The following is a 20,857-nucleotide window of genomic DNA, read 5'->3' on the forward strand; positions in this document are numbered from 1 at the left end:
GCCACGTAAGAGTGGGCTGCAATGGGCTGCAAAGGGAGTACTTTTCAGGAATTACCCCCTGAATGAAATTGCCATGTAAGAGTGGGCTGCAATGAGAGGACTTTTCAGGAATTACTCCCTGACTGAAATTGCCATGTAAGAGTGGGCTGCAATGGTCTGCAATGGGAGGACTTTTCAGGAATTACACCCCTGACTGAAATTGCCACGTAAGAGTGGGCTGCAATGGGCTGCAAAGGGAGGACTTTTCAGGAATTACCCCCCTGAATGAAATTGCCATGTAGGAGTGGGCTGCAATGGGCTGCAATGGGAGGAATTTTCAGGAATTAGCCCCCCTGAATGAAATTGCCATGTAAGAGTGGGCTGCAATGGGATGACTTTTCAGGAATTACCCCCCGACTGAAATTGCCATGTAAGAGTGGGCTGCAATGGGCTGCAATGGGAGGACTTTTCAGGAATTACACCCCTGACTGAAATTGCCATGTAAGAGTGGGCTGCAATGGGCTGCAAAGGGAGGACTTTTCAGGAAATACCCCCCTGAATGAAATTGCCATGTAAGAGTGGGCTGCAATGGGAGGACTTTTCAGGAATTACCCCCCTGACTGAAATTGCCATGTAAGAGTGGGCTGCAATGGGAGGACTTTTCACGAATTACCCCCTGACTGAAATTGCCTTGTAAGAGTGGGCTGCAATGGGCTGCAAAGGGAGGACTTTTCAGGAATTACCCCCCTGAATGAAATTGCCATGTAAGAGTGGGCTGCAATGGGAGGACTTTTCAGGAATTACCCCCCTGACTGAAATTGCCATGTAAGAGTGGGCTGCAATGGGAGGACTTTTCAGGAATTACCCCTCTGACTGAAATTGCCATGTAAGAGTGGGCTGCAATTGGAGGACTTTTCAGGAATTACCCCCTGACTGAAATTGCCATGTAAGAGTGGGCTGCAATGGGCTGCAATGGAAGGACTTTTCAGGAATTACCCACTGATGTAAGAGTTGGGCTGCCAGGGAGGGTAAAATGATGTAAGAGTTGGGCTGCCAAGGGGGGTAAAATGATATAAGAGTGGGGCTGCAATGGGAGCATTTTTTAGGAAAAAGCAGCTCAAAACTCTTACATTTTTTTGGGCTGCATTGGGCTTCCAATGGGGGTAAAATGGTGTACGAGTGTAGCATTTTCCTAAAAAATCCTCCCATTGCAGCCCACTCTTACATCATTTTGGGCGGAAAAATTCAACCCGGGTGGTCAACCCGGGATCGTGGCACCCGGTTTGAGTGTCCATTAATTTCCGCCTTGATATTTTAACTGATCAAAATTTTAGATGAAAAACAGGTCTAAGATTTGCATCCGTTCCTTGAATCCAGCGTTGACCAGTCTGGACAGAACAGCTTTGCTAAAAACATATCCAGCTCCTCCACTTGCAAAACCTCTCTTGGTTCTCGCATTTAGGAGAACCTTGCCATAGAAGAACATCTCGGAAGAATTCTTTGTGAACAGAAATCTCCTCAAGTTGTTCATTATTACGTATGTGTCGTCATCCGCTTTCAGAAACCATTCATAATCATTGAAATACTTTTGGTATAATAGCTCTAATGTGTTTCTTGTCTTAGCCCAAAGTTGGTTATATCCACTGGCAATCGTTACTTCGATTGTCGGAAAAGTCAAGTTTTCTGGAATTTTTTCAGTATAGATGCCACCTCGGAATTGAATGGTGTTCCCGTTCCAGTTTTTTTGGTGGTATAATTTCTACTTTTTAGGCTAATTACTCTTTAGGTTAAAAGTTTTAAACGGTGTGCGTGTGTGTGTGTGTGTGTGAGAGAGAGAGAGAGGGAGCGAGGGAGGGAGAGAGAGAGAGAGAGAGAGAGAGAGAGAAATTAAAAACTTTTCAAAAAGTAAAAGAACGTTTTCATTCTATATAATTCCACTCAAATTACCAGGTACATTGACTCTTACTGTTATTTCTGAGAATAGTGATATTCTTAAATAAAATATCACCCGGGTCGAATGCCCTCCCTAAAATCCTCCCATTTTGGTGTAAGAGTGGTGGGGTAAGTTGCCTATGGGGGGTAAACTGATCTAAGAGTGTGGGGGTATTTTGTTCAGAGGGGTTAAAATGATGTAAGAGTTGGGCTGCAATGGGAGGATTTTTGAGGAAATACCCCCCCCCACCTGAATAAAATTGCAACGTAAGAGTGGGCTGCAATGGGCTGCAAGGGGAGGACTTTTGAGGAATTACCCCCCTTGACTAAAATTGCCATGTAAGAGTGGGCTGCAAGGGGCTGCAATGGAAGGCTTTTGAGGGATTACCTCTCCTGACTAAAATTGCCACGTAAGAGTGGGCTGTAATGGGCTGCAATGGGGGCCTTTCAAGGAATTACCCCCTGACAACCATGCCACGTTAGAGTGGGAAGCAATGGGCTGCAATGGGAGAAAAAATGTAAAATGGTGTAAGAGTGAGGGGGTAATTTGTTCAGAGGGCGTACAATGAATTAAAAAGTGAGCTGCCAAGGGGGTTAAAATGGTCTAAGATTTAGGGTTAGTTTGTAGGGTGAGAGCAGGGCTGCCACGGGGGATAAATTGGTGTAAGAGTGAGGGGGTAATTTGTTCGGAGAGGGTAAAACGAAGTAAGAGTTGGGCTGCCAAGGGTGTAAAGTGTTGTATGAGTTGGAGGGGGGCGGTATTTTGTTCAGAGGGGGCAAAATGATGTAAGAGTCAAGCTGCCAAAGGGGATAAAATGATGTAAGAGTGAGGGGGTAATTTGTTCAGTTGGCGTACAATGAAGTAAAAAATTGAGCTGCCAAGGTTGATAAAATGGGGTAAGATTGAAGGAAAATTTTTTTCAGAGGGGGTAAAATGAGTTCAACGCTTGGCTGCTAAGTGGGTTAAAATGGTGTAAGAGTGAGGGAGTATTTTTGTTCATAGGGGCTAAAAGGAGGTAAGAGTTTAGTCACGAGGGGGATAATGGGTTAAGAGTGGAGGTTAATTTGTTAAGAGGGAAAAAAAGATGTAAGAATTGATCTGCCAAAGGGATAAAATGATGTAAGACTGAGGGGAGAGTTTGTTCAGAGGGTAAAATGAGGTAAGAGTTGAGCTGACAAAGAGGATAAAATAGTTCAAGAGTGAGGGAGTAATTTTTCAGAGGGGTAAAAAAGAATTAAGAGATTAGCTGCCAAATAAGGTAAAATGGTGTAAGAGTTTGGGGATATTTTTCAGAAGAGGTAAAATGAGGTAAGATTTGAGCTGCCAAGGGGGGTAAAATGGTGTAAGAGTGAGGGGGTATCTGTTCAGAGCGTAAAATGAGGTAAGAGCTGGGCTGCCAAGGGGGGTAAAATGGTATAAGAGTGAGGGGATAATTTTTTCAGAGGGGTAAAAAAGAATTAAGAGATTAGCTGCCAAATAAGGTAAAATGGTGTAAGAGTTTGGGGATATTTTTCAGAAGAGGTAAAATGAGGTAAGATTTGAGCTGCCAAGGGGGGTAAAATGGTGTAAGAGTGAGGGGGTATCTGTTCAGAGCGTAAAATGAGGTAAGAGCTGGGCTGCCAAGGGGAGTAAAATGGTGTAAGAGTGAAGGGATAATTTGTTGAGAGGGGTAAAAATATTTAATAGATCAGCTGCCAATTGGGGTAAAATGGTGTAAGAGTGAGGGGTAGTTTCTTCAGAGGAGGTAAAATGAGGTAAAATTTGAGCTGCCAAGGGGGAAGAGTGATGTAAGAGTAGGGAGTTATTTGTTCAGAGGGGGTAAAATAAGCTAAGAGCTGGGCCGATAAGGGGGGTAAAATGATGAAAGATTTTGGGGATAATTCTTTCTGAGGGGGTAAAATGATTTAAGAGTGGGGGGTAATTTGTTAAGGACGGGGAAAATCTAACAAATATTATTCATATAGATAGACCGTCAAGACTTGGACAAGCTTTGATAGTCTGGAGGTTAAGGAGAACCAACTGAGGATACAGAGCTGGTGCGTTTAAGACTGGCAGTCTTCAAGTATGGGGCTAAAACAATGTATGGTTGATGGGGTAAAATGATGTAAGAGTTGAGCTGCCAAGAGGGGTAAAATCGTGTGAAGTGAGTGTATAATTTGTTTAGAGTGGGGTAAAATGATGTAACAGCGGGGCTGCAGAAGGAGGATTTTTTAAGAAAATGCAGCTCAAAACTCTTACGTTTTTTTTTGGTCTGCATTAGGCGTCCAATGCGGGCAAAATTGTGTAAGAGTGAGGGGGTAAAAGTACACGTTAACCCCCCACTCTTGCATCTTTTTGGTCTGTCAAGGAGGAAAAAATGATATAGGAATATGGGGGTAGTGGAGAAATAACCTCCGCACCCTCACATCGTTTTACTCCCATTGACAGACCAAAAACATGTAAGAGTGGGGGTTAAATGGTTTTTAACCCATCACTCTTACACCATTTTACCTCTATTGGAAGCCTAATGAACCCTGAAAACACGTAAAAATTTTGAGTACAATTTCCTAAAAAATCCTCTCATTGCAGCCCCACTCTTACATCATTTTGAGCGGAAAAATTTGACTCGGGCACTTCTTTCGCTTTTCGAATTTTTTCGTTTGCGCCAACCCACTACGTTTGTGCCATCCCCACCCCATTACAGCTCATAGGTTGTTATATATAATTTTGAAACAGAGCACCAGAGCGCCGGAGGTGAGGCGTAAAACTTATACGGCTACAAAGCTTGGGAAGAGATCGAATTGTTTAAGGTAACAATAGAGTCTTCAATTGTTTCGTTGTTCGCAATGCAAAATTTCTAGAGTAAAATGACTCGATTTTGTTATCATTTTGTATGATTTAACTTATATATTTAGTTTTAAGATTATGAACCAAAACCAGTTTTTGTAGCACAAGACTCAAGGTAACCAACAACAAGTACAGTTAGAATATATCTAATCGAAATCAAGAAAAAAATTGAATGCGTAAATTGGCCCTAATTGTGCCTAAATTCTGCCTAATTGTGCCTCGATGTATCACTACGAAGAGCAGAACGAAATTCAGAATGACAGTCAAATAACACTAAAAGAGACTAACTACATATTATAAGCAAGGTCATATACTAACTAAATTAGTAAACACGAGTGTCGCAAACATAAAAATAATTAATTGGGTTCTCCTAACTAGAATTAGGCAATGTCAATTGCGCCGTAATATCCACTCGATAAAATAATCCAATTTCCAATACAATCAACTGTTGTGAATACGAATCTAAATGATAAATTGCGCAATCGAACTACGGAATCTACAATCTTCTTGCTAGAGAAATCATCAATTTGGCAAAATTGTGTAAGAGTGAGGGGGTAAAAGTACACGTTAACCCCCCACTCTTGCATCTTTTTGGTCTGTCAAGGAGGAAAACATGATATAAGAATATGGGGGTAATGGAGAAATAACCTCCGCACTCTCACATCGTTTTACTCCCCTTGACAGACCAGAAACATGTAAGAGTGGGGGTTAAATGGTTTTTAACCCATCACTCTTACACCATTTTACCTCTATTGGAAGCCTAATGAACCCTGAAAACACGTAAGAATTTTGAGTACAATTTCCTAAAAAATCCTCTCATTGCAGCCCCACTCTTACATCATTTTGAGCGGAAAAATTTGACTCGGGCACTTTTTTCGCTTTTCGAATTTTTTCGTTTGCGCCAACCCACTACGTTTGTGCCATCCCCACCCCATTACAGCTCATAGGTTGTTATATATAATTTTGAAACAGAGCACCAGAGCGCCGGAGGTGAGGCGTAAAACTTATACGGCTACAAAGCTTGGGAAGAGATCGAATTGTCTACGGTAACAATAGAGTCTTCAATTGTTTCGTTGTTCGCAATGCAAAATTTCTAGAGTAAAATGACTCGATTTTGTTATCATTTTGTATGATTTAACTTATATATTTAGTTTTAAGATTATGAACCAGAACCAGTTTTTGTAGCACAAGACTCAAGGTAACCAACAACAAGTACAGTTAGAATATATCTAATCGAAATCAAGAAAAAAATTGAATGCATAAATTGGCCCTAATTGTGCCTAAATTCTGCCTAATTGTGCCTCGATGTATCACTACGAAGAGCAGAATGAAATTCAGAATGACAGTCAAATAACACTAAAAGAGACTAACTACATATTATAAGCAAGGTCATATACTAACTAAATTAGTAAACACGAGTGTCGCAAACATAAAAATAATTAATTGGGTTCTCCTAACTAGAATTAGGCAATGTCAATTGCGCCGTAATATCAACTCGATAAAATAATCCAATTTCCAATACAATCAACTGTTGTGAATACCAATCTAAATGATAAATTGCGCAATCGAACTACGGAATCTACAATCTTCTTGCCAGAGAAATCATCAATTTGGGTAAATTTCTTCAGAATCAACCAACGCCAGTTGTCTTACCTGATGAAATAGTCTACGAGGAACCTTTAGAAGCACTCAACCAGCATCCAGAGCTCGATAGATTGACACGTTATACCCAATTGAAGGTCACTTAACAAAATCGATGGAAAAAGATTGACGAAATTGAAATTCCCTGCCGGGACAAACCCTTGGGCATTGGAGATACAAAAACAGTTTCAATGTTGTTTTTCTCAATCGGCGCACAAAGAAGGTGCATTTTTATTAGCAAACAACAACATTTGGAGATCGAAAAGACTACTACAAAACCATTGCGTAAATCCATTGAAGAGTCATTCATACGAAACAGAAATATAGCTTACAACAGATACGTTCTTGTTCTCCTTAGAGCAAAAAAAAAAGAGACAGCGTTGAAACTTTCCACTGTCGTCTAAAAGAGCAGTCAGAAAACTGCAGGCTGGGAGATGAACAAGAGTACATAATGAGAGATAATTTCATCACAATTAATTTAGGTTTTGAAACACAAAAAGAATTTCTTCAGTAGACAATATCTCCACAGAGATCAAATGAAGAAGCAATACAGATTGAAATTGGAAAAAAGCAAAAAGAATTCAGTCAAAACTGGAATGAGATTACCCAAACAGTGAATCTATTGACAAAGTCTGGATGCAGAAATCGTAACACGAATAGCTTCCAAAATAGACAACACGCCAATCACAACGCGAATGGCTTCAAAGACTACCGATTGTCTAATCACTGCAGCAACTGTGGCCACAGATGCAATAAAAATCAAAAATACCCTTCCCATGGATAAAATGCAATAACTGTGGAATAATAGTCAACCTGCAAAACTGTGTGAAAAACCAAAAAAAAACTTAGGAAACCCCAAAATTCAACCAGACGATCAAATGTGAACAAAATCGATGACGAGCAAAAAATTAATAATAATGATGACAATGAAGAGAACGTAACAGCAGCTACCGTAAATCAAATAACCAAACAAAAGACTCTATATACATTACTGACTCAGACTACTTTGTTGTGGCAATCTGCAGTGCTACGGCAACAAAAGTAGAACCACAAATTAACTTCATTGAAATCGAAAAAGATTTGAATACAGCAATGAAGGATTCATGAAGTGCTTGAAAGGTCAATAATAGACGAAGTCTGGCCAGCAAAATCCTTGACAATACATCATCAGCAGCTGATTGGATTCAATTATAAGAGAGAGAACTTAAAGTATTTGCAAACGAACCGACAAAAGTTATTGGTAGACTCAGAAAAACTTTGAAATACAACAACTGGGAGACTTTGGATGGAGTCCTAGCATTTGTAGAGCAAGAAAATACTGTGATTACCATAATCTGCATGTCAACAATCGTCATAACTGTAGTAAAAGACAACTCAATCAAACAAGCCTTAGTATCATATAAAGCAATTCATTAAAAAAATCAAACTCCAAACAATGAAACGCTAATTGATAGAATATCACATCCTACTGGAGCAAAAAAAAAACGATAAAAATGCTTCTTTTTTAACAATTGGTCTAATTTATGCCTTTAGCCAATTACAACTAGAGAAAAGTACGTCAAAGTTTAGTAACTTTAACATAATCTGCTGAAGTCAACGGAAACATAAAGATTCAAAACGTGAATTTACATTTTTAAAAGACATGCCTGCAGAAATTCACGAAGAGATGGCCTATTCTTATGGGGTGCTCCAAAACAGATTCTTTTTTTCACGATATTATAATCTTTACAAACGGATCTACAGACAAACAAATGAAATATGTCAACAATTGCTCTCAACAACTAGATGATGTCAATTTTCCCATCGGTTTCCCAAAATATCATTTCGCTGAACCTCAAAAAAAACGGTTGGTTCACAAATTTTCTCAACCATGGCCTTCTCCTCTTGCATCCAAAAGAGCTGCAATTTTAACAATACTACAATCAAATACGCATAAGATACTTCAACCATTCCTAGGCTCGGTACAATATATCAGTAATTTTGTTTCAAAACATAGCAAAAATAGGCCATCCACAACGTCCTTTGTTAAAAAGTAAACGAATTTTGTTTGGACAGAAGAATATGAGAACTATTCAGTGAAATTGAAAACAAAATCGGATAAAGCGCTTAAATCAGCCAGTTTCATCAAAACTTTGAAGAAAGTGTTAAATACGATGCATCTAGATTTGGAACAAAACAACAAAGGTGGCTGAAAACCAATAGTAGATGAATCTCAAATTTTCATTCCTAGTTAAGAGCAATATGTTGTTGAGAAGCTTGAAATAATGGTAAAAGTTTGATCAATTGGTCTCTTCGAATACAACATATATCTAAAAATTTCACAGTTATAGCTAGGCATGTGGCGTCATTTTTTTAATAAAAGAACACAGTCTAATGAAATGTTTAATAACTGATTAGCTAGGTGGCTGGACCGATGACTAACCTACAAAAACGGAAATTGTGAATTACATTTCAAGAATTCCATATGCGAAAGCCAAACTGCTTTTTACTTGTGTTGAGTGCAAATCGTATTAGTCGTAATCTTTAAATTTAGACAATCCTTCAAAAGGATTTTAAATCTTAAGATATCAATTATCCGAAATTTAACGGATAAAAAACAGAACTTAAAAGCATTGATAAATTGGATATTTCATTGCTATATCCACCTACAAAAAGAATTAGTTTAATAAACATTAAAAAGATTGTTCTAAACACAGAGTTTTGTTATTATACAATCACAGCCATCAAACCTTCAAGATATGGGCTCAAATTTACATTCAAGTACTGCAATTGCAATGCAAATTTCAAAAACTTTATTTCAAAAAACTAATCCAGCACCAAATAATTCGCCTCAAGTTAGTCCCATTTTCTTTGTTACTAGCAGTGAATTCGCGCTGCAAAAGTCGGAAATCAACTAATATGAAACGCTTGTCCCCATAAAAGCCCAATTCAATATCAAAATGCGCAGTCTGGCTAAAAAGCTTCCATTAAGAGCGGAGAAAACTGAACTTCAATTATAAACACCAAGCAAACAATGCGACTTCACTTTTTGCAGATATCGCGTTTTAATTCAGCAAAATCGAGAGTAATTTTTCAGACCTTTGTTGAATCTGATACCACAACCAACAACACAACAACAAGAGACAATAACTCGACCGGGTCAAGCATCTCTATAAACAACCTAAACGGATTGGAGGACAAAAAACTGGTCAAGATATTGCAGGGATCTACAGGAAAATTCTGTTGGCCACATTAACAGGCACAATGGCTGTCCTCAAAGAGTTTAGAGGTTGTGTGATACCAAAAAGACGAGATGCGACTAGAGGAGAGCAGCTTATTCATACACTTTTGGTTGAGAGAATTGTACTTGAAAAAGGATGCCTATGCAAAGATGAGAGAACAGCTATCCTTAAAGTTATAGAAGAAACTGTACTGAGGGACTTTCATTATTCATTCAACCCATCTAAGCAGCTTTGCGAATCTATCCAGTGCACAAAAGGGCTGTTGGCAATTTATCCATTTTGATCAACTGGCTAAAGAAGCAAGTGTCAACTTGCACGGAAATCGATGAAGACAATATTGCAGGGAGATTTTATCTCACAATAGCTCGGTCTGCAGATGCAGTGATTTGCAGCAGCAATGAGACGTAGTGGGTAATTTCAGGCGCGACTAACCTTGAGACAGAGAAGCAGTCTGAGGATGCGCCGAGTTCCGTACCAAGACCAAAAAAAGAAGTGATCATGTCCAGCTGTCAAGTAAATTTACAGACAATAAGCCACAAAAACGAAACATAGAGGGACTTTATGAGATTTGTGGGCCAAGAGGTATTTTGGGGGATATCAGCTGAACAACCAGCATAAAAAAGTACCTCCCAAAGCCGAGGTGATTTTCCCAAACCTTTGTTAGTGTAAATGTTGGAACGAAGGAAAAACTCAATATAGAATTGACTGGATTTGCCCAAAGAAGACCTTCTAAGGTAACTTTAGAGCAAAAAATACCTAACTACAAACGACACCTGAAAAAGAAGATACCAGTTGTTAAAAAATCAAAAGCTTTTGTATCGCAATCTCCAGCTACAACAAGTATTAATTTATTAAATTTTAAAAAGTTATATGCAACACATAATTTTGTTATTATATTTTCACCGCTATCAACCCATTAAGCTATAGGCTCACATTTAAATTCAAATACTGGAATCGAATTGCAAATAGAACTTCATTTCAGAATTTTTTCAAGCATCACATAATCCGCCTCAATTTAGCCGTTATTTCTTTGTTAAGAGCTGTGCAATCGGCTCCAAATTTCGGAAATCAACTAAAATGAACAATGTGAACAGCCTGACCCCATAAGTGCCCAATTCATTAAAATCGCGCAATCTCGCTAAAATTCTTCAATTAGGAGCGGAAAAAATAATTTTCAATTATAAGTAACCAGCAAACAACGGGCACTCACATTTTGCCAGATTTCGCGTTTCATTCCAACAAAATTGAGAGTACATTCCAGACCCATGTTGAATCTGATACGTCAAACTGGTCGAGATATTGCAGGGATCTTCGGTAAGAGTCTGTTGGCAAAATTGTCAAGCAAAACTGCTGTCCTCAATGAGGTTAGAGATTGTGTGATTCCAAAAAGACGAGGTGCGACTGGAGGAGATGAGCTCGTACATACACTTCTTGTGGAGTATACTTGAAAAAGGATGCCTATGCAAAGATGAGAGAATAGCTATGGTTAAATTATAGAAGAAAGTGTACTGAGGGAATTCCATTATTCATTTAACCCATTCAAGTTGCTCTGCGAATCTATCCAGTGCAAAGAATGGCTGTTGGCAATTTATCCATTTTGATGAACTGGCTAAAGAAGCGAGTGTCAACTTGCACGGAAATCGATGAAGACAATTTTGCAGGGCGATTTTATCTCACAAAACTCGGTCTGGAGATACAGTGAATTGCAGCAGCAAGGAGACGCAGTGGGTTATTTGCGGGGCAACTAACCGTGAGACAGAGGAGCAGTCTGAGAATGCGGCGAGTTCCGTACCCAGACCAAAAAGAAGTGATCATGTCCATCTCTCAAGTAATTTAACGGCCAATAAGGCAAAAAACGAAACTCAGACGGACCTTATGAGATTTGTGGGCCAAGATGTATTTGGTGGACTATCACCTGAACGACCAACATCAAAAAAATACCACACAAAGCCGAGGCGATGGTCCCAAATCTCTGATAGTGTAAAGCTTGGAACGAAGGAAAAACGCAATATAGAATTGACCGTATTTTCCCAAAGAAGACCTTCTAAAGTAACGTTAGAGCAAAAAATGGCTAACTAAAAACGGGATCTAAAAAAGAAGATACCAGTTGTTAAATAATCAAAAGCATTTGTATCGCAATCTCCTGCTACAACAAGTATTAATTTATTAAATTTTAAAAAGTTATATGCAACAAATAATTTTGATATTATAGTTTCACCGCTATCAGCCTATTAAGCAATAGGCTGAAATTTAAATTCAAATACTGGAATCAAATTGTAAATTTGAACTTCATTTCAGTATATTATTTAAGCATCACATAATCCGCCTCAATTTAGCCGTAATTTCTTTTTTACGGGCTGTAAAATCGGCTGCAAAATTCGGAAATCAAATAATATGAACAATGTGAACAGCCTGACCCCATAAGTGCCCAATTCATTAAAATCGCGCAATATCGCTAAAATTCTTCAATTAGGAGCGGAAAAAACAATTTTCAATTATAGGCAACCAGAATCAACAGGCACTCACATTTTCCCAGATTTCGCGTTTCAATCCACCAAAGTCGAGAGTACATTCCAGACCCATGTTGAATCTGATACGTCAAACTGGTTGAGATATTGCAGGGATCTTCAGTAAGAATATGTTGGCAATATTGTCAAGCAAAATTGCTGTCCTCAATGAGATTAGAGATTGTGTGCCACAAAAAAGACGAGGTGCGACTGGAGAAGATGAGCTCGTACATACACTCCTTGTGGAGAGGTTTGTACTTGAAAAAGGATGCCTATGCAAAGATGAGAGAATAGCTATTCTTGAAGTTGTAGAAGAAAGTGTTATGAGGGAGATCCATTATTTATTCAACCCATTCAAGCAGCTCTGTGAATCTATCCAGTGCAAAGAATGGCTGTTGGCAGTTTATCCATTTTGCTGAACTGGCTAAAGCAAGCGAGTGTCAAGCTTGCACGGAAATCGATGAAGACAATTTTGCAGGGCGATTTTATCTCACAAAACTCGGTCTGGAGATACAGTGAATTGCAGCAGCAAGGAGACGAACTGGGTCATTTGCAGCGCAACCAACCGTGAGACAGAGAAGCAGTCTGAGGATGCGCCGAGTTCCGTACCAAGACCAAAAAAGAAGTGATCATGTCCAGCTGTCAAGTAAATTTACTGCCAATAGGCCACAAAAACAAATCCCAGAAGGACTTCATGAGATTTTTGGGCCAAGAGGTGTTTTGTGGAATATCAGCTGAACAACTAGCATAAAAAAGTACCACCCAAAGCCGAGGTGATTTTCCCAAACCTTTGTTAGTGTAAATGTTGGAACGAAGGAAAAACTCAATATAGAATTGACTGGATTTGCCCAAAGAAGGCCTTCTAAGGTAACTTTAGAGCAAAAAATACCTAACTACAAACGACACCTGAAAAAGAAGATACCAGTTGTTAAAAAATCAAAAGCTTTTGTATCGCAATCTCCAGCTAAAACAAGTATTAATTTATTAAATTTTAAAAAGTTATATGCAACACATAATTTTGTTATTATATTTTAACCGCTATCAACCCATTAAGCTATAGGCTCACATTTAAATTCAAATACTGGAATCGAATTGGAAATTCGAATTTCATTTCAGAATTTTTTTAAGCATCACGTAATCCGCCTCAATTTAGCCGTTATTTCTTTGTTAAGAGCTGTGCAATCGGCTCCAAATTTCGGAAATCAACTAAAATGAACAATGTGAACAGCCTGACCCCATAAGTGCCCAATTCATTAAAATCGCGCAATCTTGCTAAAATTCTTCAATTAGGAGCGGAAAAAATAAATTTCAATTATAGGTAACCAGAAACAACGGGCACTCACATTTTGCCAGATTTCGCGTTTCAATCCTCCAAAGTCGATTGTACATTCTAGACCCATGTTGAATCTGATACGTCAAACTGGTCGAGATATTTCTCGGATGTTCAGTAAGAGTCTGTTGGCAGTATTGTCAGACAAAATTGTTGTCCTCAAAGAGGTTAGAGATTTTGTGATACCAAAAAGACGAGGTGCAACTAGAGGAAATCAGCTCGTATTTACACTCTTTTCTGGAGAGATTTATACTTGAAAAAGGATGCCAAGGCAAAGATGAGAGAACAGCTATCCTTAAATTTATAGAAGAAACTGTACTGAATGCATTATTCATTCAACCAATCCAAGCAGCTTTGCGAATCTATCCAGTGCACAGAACTTCTGTTGGCAATTTAAACAATTTGATATACTAGCTAAAGCAAGCGAGTGTCAAGCTTGCACGGAAATTGATGAAGACATTATTACAGGGAGATCTTATCTCACTACGGCTCATTCTGCAGAGTTCCATTGCAAAACTTTGAGTTGGTCCATTTTAGTAGAGATTTGACTGCATGTTGTTTGGCGGCATTGGATTAGCAGGCGCTGCATTTGCACTTTAACGCTACCGTGTATCTTGTTTTCATCAACTCTTTCATTGAATATGTGTGAGGCCTTGTTAGATAAAATGTTTTTTACGTTACTGTAGAACATATCATTGAGAATTCTTCCTATTTTGCTCAAAATTTTAGCTACTAAAACAGCTACGTTTCAGTTGATGAAGGCTGCTCTTTTTTCTTACTTGGAGTTTATTATGGTAGCTACAACTAAAATTTTGTTCTCATTTTTTTTGAAGCCTGAGCTAATTGGTGCAAATAGATCGGACAGCCACTATAGACTGTCGCTTTAGCATCCCCACAGCTTAACACTTGGCGGTTTTTTGAACTGTTCGGTCTTTACTAAGTGCTGGCCAAATAAATTTACATGTGGTAATTTTGAGATGCAGCGCCATGCTTTAGCTGCAATGACATTGTTGTTTGAATATGTAATCACTCGTATTAATTTTCCTGGTTGTCCAGTCGCCTGGCTAGTTATTCGCGAAACTTTGCTCAACTTCATTGCGTTGTTGTTGAAGTTTTTATCTTTTGCTTCAACTCTACTAATGTGCCTTAGTTAATTTCTAGAGGCAAGGTTCTCCAGTTGAATAAAAAGCCGGTATTGTTCTTCAATTCTTTCAATTGCTTTATTTAGACTACTGGAAATTTCAAACTGATTGCTAAAAAACTCTGCTTGTTATGGTCTTGGATCAATTGAAACAACAAAGGCCCCTGAGTAAATGACTGTTGATACTTGTTTTCTGAATCGTTTTATTTTATACCGATCTTCGCTAAAATTGCGTTCGTCTTGCCTTGATTCATCTGTTGTAGTTCTAGCCTCAAATAAAAGTCTGTCTAATTGGTTTATTTTAAAAATCAGCCTATATGAGGCTCACTCTTTTCAAAACTTCTCTATAGAGACTAGATCCGTCCATTTCCTCAAAATGACTAAAACTTGATAAACTATTCTTTTCAAGTATTCAAGGAAGAAAAAAATGAGAACTTTGCTACTTCGAAAAGGAGAACTTCAATGTTCACTCTCCAGCAGAGGATACTAGGTTTTCCTTTCTAATATATCTGCCGTGCTAATTATATTCTCTATTCATTTAACTGTGATTTTGACATCATTACAATTTACAACAATAAGGCTGCAAAGTTGGGCACTAAATAAAATTGTAAAACCAAATAGATAACTTGCGAGCAAGTTCCGTTACTCTAGGAAGCCAGTTAAAACTTATACATGCTGCTTCGAGTAAAAATTTTTAAAAAGTGTGTTTGACCTGAAATTCGATTCGTGAAAAAACTCAAAATGCAAAGTTATTTTTTAGCGCACACAAAAAATCGTATGTGGGTTGCAAATGCGACATAATAATTCAATATGTCCTCCGATTACATTCTACGACAACCTGTATTTCTAGGAATCCATTGCCACCACCAAACGTTCATACAAGTCATGTATGACCTAATTTGATTAGTAAGAATCAAATATTATATAGTATGACAAATAATAATTTTCGATGATGAGCAAGTCGGGTAATAAAGAGATACAACTAACTACTGATACTGCTACCAAGTTTATTCGTACTTTATTCGAGGGTAATGTGTACCGTATATACAATCAAAAGACATAAGCGAAAAACGTGATAGTTTGATTTTTCCAGAACAGTCTTTCTTGATGCCAATTGTGAACCAGAAGAGCAATTAGCAGTTTTTGTAAACAACCATACAACTGTTCACCAAATCAAGGAATTCACTAAAATTAGCCTATATAATTGCTAATAAAATTCGGGCAAAACCCAGGTTGAGATACGAACCGGAAGTGAACTCTGATCAGACCGTGCCAGACGAAAGTAACCTATGATCAGAATATTGCAGACAAAAGTGCTCTCTGATCAGACTGAAGTGCGCTCGTAGTGTGCTCAAAGTTGTCTCTAATCAGACCTTGCCAGACGCAAACGACATCTGATCAAAACCGAAATCAGACCATTGTCAAGACCATTGTGTGACAATGGCCCAGACCAAACCCAGACCACTAAGCTCAGACGATTGTGCGCTGAAAATTACCAGACTATCATGCGCTCGGAAGTCAGTCCTGATCAGACTATTGTGCGCTCAAAATAGCCTCTGATCAGATTCAATTGCGCTCAATTTAGTCTGATCCGCGAATGGTTTCCACAATGAAAGAATATCTTCAATATTTGCTATTTTATTTTCATTTCATAAAAAGTGATGATTGCAATATTGAATTCATCAAGGAAACACTAAGTTTTGCTAATGAAAAAAAGAACCAACTTTTGAGAAAAAAATTCTTTCGTATACCAGTAGTTCGTATTTCTGAGTCAATGGTTGAAGTTAGACCGCTCTATATAAGAAACGTCGTGGTCTAAATTTAATCCAAAATTACTCTAAAGGTGACCGGCATTTTCTATCAGCTCGACACCTTGGTTCTGATCGGAGTCATCGCACTAGATGTGTCTCTGATCAGAAAGCTGATTCTGGTTGCCTCTTGGCAGAGCCAACATCTCTCTGTAAAAAATACAAAAAAAATGAACAAAAAATGAGCTCGAAATGGTCTCTGATCAGACCCAATTGCGCTCAAAAATTTCTCTGATCAGACTAATGTGCGCCTGAATCCGCCTCTGATCAGACCATAGCCATTCAGAAGTGAGCTCTACCCGGACCCAGGTGTCCACCCTTATTCCACCTTTATTAAGCGAGAATAGGGATGTAAAACAGTTTCCACTCTTAAATAGCGGGGAAAAGAGTGTAAGAGTATAATTTTGAGGAAATTGCACGTTTTTACTCTTTACGCTCCTAACTCTAATTTTTACTTTCTTTACTCCACTCTTTTACACTTTTTTGTCGAATTTTTAGTAGGGAAAAGAATGGAAGAGTGTAATTTTAAAGGAATTACACTCTACGAAATACACTATAATTGTAAAGAAATTAAACTCTTAGAAATGCACAAAAATTTTAGAGAAATTACACTCTTAGAAATACAGTACAATTTTAGAGAAATTTTACTCTCTTAGAAATGCAATACAATTACACTTTTTTGGTCCACTTAATTGAAATTTATCTTTTTTTGATCGCCTAAATTAAGATCATCCAAAACATGTTTGACAAAAAACGAGTTCTGTCAAAGTTTTTGGTGAGGAAAAGAACCACGAAAAGGGCACTAACTGTGTAAAAATATTATTTCACTCTCTTTACACTCTTTTCCCTGTTATTTTTGGGCAAAATCCTCGGCCCGGGTAATCAGACCATCCCCAGACAAAAGTGACCTCTGATCATGCTTGAACCAAATATTGTGCGCTCGAACCAAATCCCAGACCCTGTAATTTTGGTCTGGAAAAACAGCGTGTGCGTTCGACTTGGGTCTGATCAGAGGTATAACTTCCATCTGGCACCTCAACCCGGGTAATTATGCTCAAAATGGTAGGAGCGGGTTACCTTCATTGTAAGTAACTAATCGCAGCAAATTATTTTTCAACATGATTGTGGAAAAGACCCTTTGAGACCCAATTTAATTGCAAGAGGTCATAAACTGAAAAAATTCCATCATCGCTTATGAAGAGGGTTTTATTGCACTGAGAGCTCCACGTACTCTTCACATAGCTAGCCCTTTCTTCCAGGTACTTAGGGGAGGTAGTGACGTAACACAAAATGCTAATATTGGATTCATTCCGCTTGTAACTACCCCTCCCCGGTGCAATGGATAGTAACCCCACCCCGTAACCCCACCGGAAAAGATCCCTTATTTTTGTCCATGATGACAAATCCTCTCTGGTTCTGTATCTTGTCGTAAGGAACAACACCGCAATGACAAAGCATAGCCCGTACATCACTGGCTTGCTTCGCGTTCTCTCCAGATCATTGTGAGGCATTAAAAATTCGCTTTTTGGATTTTAGACTCCTTTAAAGTATCAACTTTTATCGGCAAAAATTTGTCTGTTTTCTTCACCTGGCAGACAATTCGGATCAATGAGTCCCAGATGGATGTACTACGGAACGTCAAAAGTAAGTTAGCACCCCCTAGTTTTAAGAGGTTAAAATTCAATTTTTACGCAGTATTACTCAATCTTATTACCAAATATCGGTTCTATTCTATTCCCCCCCCCGCTTAGTGAGCATGTATCTTTTATGACCCCAAGGCGCACGTTCTATTTTTTTTACATAGTAACGTGCTATATAACAACATATAATTTACAACTGGGTGTCATAAAAAAACAAAATAGATCCCAAATATCGGGTCTTTCCCATTATAGCCCCCTCCCCATGAAATTATAGCCCCCCATTATGGTATAATTACCATGATTGGGGGGGGCTATAGGTTATCTGGCCACTAAGCTGGGGGGGGGGGGGGGGGGGGTTGGCGGTGGGCTATAATATGAAAGACCCCAAATATCTATAACAAATTTTTTCATTATTGGCTAGTGGTCTTCCCTAATTATGAAAATTACATAAGAAAAGGAAAGTTGTCACGAATTCACATTTTATTCACATGTTTTCTTTTTCATGTTTACTGCAAATGCAAACTTAATCATAGCTGAACAAACCTGAAAATGTATCAAATTTTGAGACAGCTTTCTTTTGACAACGAGCCTTGTAATAAGTTTGTCGGCTTTTCATAGGGGGTATTTGGTTAAGTTACTGTTACGTTATATCTGAATTTCATACTCCCAGAGAATCGATGGTGTAATATCAATTTCTGAAAATTGATGGCAAAATGGAGTAACATTGTGTTAAAATTTTAAATTTTACTCGGCAAATTTAGGTAAAACTAGGGTCTGCTAACTTAGTTTTGAATTTCAGTGTACTACTGAAAAAAAACGTTTGAATCACTGCTGCTGCAAACAGTCTTTTTAATATACTGGACTTAACGTGTATATAATAACGTACTGCCTTCTGACGAATCGTTTTGTTAGTTGTCTTAAACAAGGCCAGAGGCTACGTGAAACCGTTACGAAAGAACCCTGGGTACCATTTCATCGGTCATCAAAAGCTCAAGGCAGAGAATTTAAATTGGAACATTAATTTTAGACTTGATATTATATATACATAGAATCAATTAGACAACCTGTACACAAGGTTCATAGTCATAAGTGCTTTAACAAAACGGCATATATCTACATTTCTCCAATGATTGCATATTTCTCCAATGATTGAAAATCAATTACATTCTGATTCGAAAGTCAACAAATTATCGTAGGCCAATTCAATACTAAGAGATAAATGTTCTGTTTAGTGGTGAATTGGCTAGACACCAACTAGTTTTTCTTATCGCTCATGTATTTCAGGAACTTGACAGTCAAAGCTCCTAAATTCTGGTTTTTCTGACTTGAAATTTTTGCGTCTAACGGACTTGAAATTCTTCCGACATGCTTATTACCCGAGGCTCCAGACAAATGGAAAAAGTTGTAAAGGGTTACACTCCAATGGGAAAACAGTTTCAAAAATATATTCTAGTAACACACATTACGTTTTGTTTAAAGCTCGTCTGACAAAAACAGACTACCCTGAGAAAAAAATTCACTCATAGCCTTAAAAATTTAAGTACTTATGTACCTAGAATCTTAAGACTCGTCTTTGATAGCATGAGAGCAGTGTTTGCTCTGATCACGTGTTGGGTTATGGGTTTTCGCAAGCGGAATAAAAAGCGTTTTTGACTAAGTAGAAAAATTAATTTCTCAAAAGGAGAGAATAACAAGAAAGATATTTTACAGTAGAATTTATAAAGATACAGGACAGATCTGATTATTAGATCAAGATGGTGATTTGATTTTGGGGATGTCAAGAGGCTCAAAAAATCAGCTGTATAACCATTATCAGTGCGAGAAAGTCAAAATACAAAACTAATCTTAGCACCATGATTTAGAGTGGGGGTCGCAAGGGTTACCCAAAGGAAATTCCCAGAAATCACCCTTCTGAAAAATTACCTTTCTGAAAATTTCCCAGAAATCAGTCGCAGGGGATACCATAGATAGTATGCATTTACACTTTTCGAAGAATTCGTTCACATTTCCGGTGGTATCAACCATTCAATACATGTTGGGACGATTTTACATCAAATAATCTCACTCTAATATTAGTTATCTAGATTCCCCAATTTGAACCGAGTATTGATTCTAAGCACAATTTCTTGACGATTCATTTATATAAATTCTCTGATCAAAGTCAATTTGCTTTTGTCTTTTTAATCTGGTAAGTTAAACTTTCTTTCTATTTCTCACTAAGTTTAAGATTGTAGTTTGATCGATATTCTAACACCCCCACTCAGACTTGAGCTGATTGCGTAGAGTCTGTTCCCATCAAAGCAGTTCTGAATGTTTCCACCTTCGATGCGCGTGAAAATTTCGTGAAGATGTGGTCTGCCAATTTCTCAGTAGGAACGTAATGAATTGAAATGGTCCCATCTTCCGTCTTGTCCCGAATGAAGTGAAATTTCATCTCAATGTGTTTGCTCCTCTTTTGCATGACTGGGTCTTCGCACAACTTAATACTACCCTGGATGTCCTCTCCAATTGATATTGGATGTTTCGGTTGGATGCCGATGTCCTCCCGAAGTTGTTTCAGATACAATTTCTCTTGAACTGCTGCTGCCGTGCCCTGATATTCTGCTTCTGATGAAGAAAGAGCAACTGTGACCTGATTCTTGACACCCCAGCTGAGTGCTGCGCCACGCCCGTTGAGCTTGAAGTTGTAGCCCGTCGTTGATTTTCTGTCGTTCACGTCACCAGACCAGTGAGCATCACTTTCCCCCACTAATTCATAACTAGCTTCTTTCTAGTTCATAACTAGTGTAAGGAAGTTTTAAACCTTTTGAACCTTGAAGATATCGCAGAAG

The 20,857-nt window shown here is 38.3% G+C and overlaps 1 protein-coding gene across 1 annotated transcript; it reads right to left on the reverse strand.

Annotated features, from left to right (window-relative positions):
* Positions 1-1,309: 1,309 nt before the first annotated feature.
* On the reverse strand, positions 1,310-18,934 carry LOC142345139 (glycoprotein-N-acetylgalactosamine 3-beta-galactosyltransferase 1-like). Its single transcript, XM_075397226.1, has 3 exons — positions 18,809-18,934; positions 17,522-18,014; positions 1,310-1,662 (listed from the first exon to the last, which is right to left on the reverse strand). Exons 2-3 carry the CDS (start codon positions 17,895-17,897, stop codon positions 1,310-1,312), a joined length of 729 nt encoding a protein of 242 aa, XP_075253341.1. The 5' UTR covers positions 17,898-18,014; positions 18,809-18,934.
* Positions 18,935-20,857: the final 1,923 nt, after the last annotated feature.

The sequence above is a fragment of the Convolutriloba macropyga genome, chromosome 8 (assembly GCF_964194025.1).
Source record: "Convolutriloba macropyga chromosome 8, txConMacr16.3, whole genome shotgun sequence".
Classification (NCBI taxonomy): Eukaryota; Metazoa; Xenacoelomorpha; order Acoela; family Convolutidae; genus Convolutriloba; species Convolutriloba macropyga.